The sequence below is a fragment of the Frankliniella occidentalis genome, unplaced genomic scaffold (assembly GCF_000697945.3).
Source record: "Frankliniella occidentalis isolate FOCC.00 unplaced genomic scaffold, Focc_3.1 Scaffold97, whole genome shotgun sequence".
Classification (NCBI taxonomy): Eukaryota; Metazoa; Arthropoda; class Insecta; order Thysanoptera; family Thripidae; genus Frankliniella; species Frankliniella occidentalis.
Window position 1 is genome coordinate 239970 of NW_026267226.1, and position 1306 is coordinate 241275.

At 52.8% G+C, this 1306-nt stretch overlaps 1 protein-coding gene across 1 annotated transcript in view; it reads right to left on the reverse strand.

Moving 5' to 3' along the window:
- Window positions 1-155: 155 nt before the first annotated feature.
- Window positions 156-1306, reverse strand: part of LOC113205385 (uncharacterized) — an 82591-nt gene continuing 81440 nt past the window's right edge. The window contains exon 6 of the mRNA XM_052269611.1: window positions 156-173. Coding sequence (XP_052125571.1) covers window positions 156-173 — 18 coding nt within the window. The remainder of the gene's footprint in view (window positions 174-1306) is intronic.

The window sequence follows — 1306 nt, forward strand, 5'->3', positions numbered from 1 at the left end:
GCGCCATTGGTGGCCGCATAATCAGTACCACCAACTTTGCCTCCTCACGGTGTCTGCACTGTTAAAAAAACAACCTGAAAATTCAGACTAACTTTTGCAGACTTTTGCTGTCTGAATGGGGTCCTCATACAATTGCGAAAATTCAGAGTGTTTATTCAGACGAAGGTCTGAGGCTGAAATTTTAGTGTGCGAATACGCATTCACACACACTTGCGTTTCCAGGGTATGGTCCGATATGAAATGATGGGTAGAGAAGGAGACGGGTTGGCGGGGAATACAAATTTATGTAGACATTAAAAAAAAATAGTACCGCTGAGTTTACGTTCTTTATTCACGGTCTCGGTCCCTGAGCTGAGCAAAGAGGGGGAAAATGCCTCCGTTTGAAATAAAAAGAACAGAAACAAATCACGAAAATATCGGGTTAATGAGGCGATATTCTCTGTGCGGCTGCGGCGCGTCCCCCCTAATGAGGCTCAGCGACACTCGACTGGGAAACGTTGGGGCAGAGGTGGGAGAGTGGAGGGGGGGGGGAGGGGGACTTTTGCCGACGAGTCTGCCGCCGCCGGGCTCAAACTTCGCGCTCTCCACAAACAAACCTGCTGACGGTCCGGCTACGCAACCTCAGTCTGGTCTGTCTGCTGCCATACGCCATTTTAGATCCGCGCACACGGCAAAAACTACGCTGTTTTTGCAGGTCTAAGAATAGTTCATGCGTGCGGTGCGGGGAGTACCAAAAAAACAAACTAATTGTACGAATAACACGGACTGCCGAAGCGCGGCGCGTGCATACTACTCTCACCTCACGGTCGCGAGGGACACGTGCGAGGGCCAGGCCGCAGCACCGCCGACCACGCAAACAATCCCCAAATAAACGGAAAGGAAAATAAATCTTTCTGAAAGTTGTCTCTCTTCTGGCGCGGCAATATCCGGCCGGGCAGCGCGTCCGTTTGGAGAGGTGCACCGCCGTGCGTCGTGTGGCCGCCCCGCCCCGCCCCGCGACGAGCGTGACCCAGATCATCTGTCACTGCGACTGGCCGGGGGCCGTAAGCGTCAGCACTTTGTTCAACGACCCCTTACCTATATCATGTGTGGATCCTGACTGTATTCCCCCCACCCTCCCCTTTCCTAACGCCGCACGCGACGCAAGTATTCTTTATTATTGTCATTTTTAAAGTTTTCTGCACGCCGTATCACGCCGCCATGCATGATCCGCTGCGAACACATTGTCACAAACCCCGTTACCTCGGCTATTTGCTTTGTGGAACGACCTCACCCCGGCGGCGCGACGACGCAATATGCAAAACAC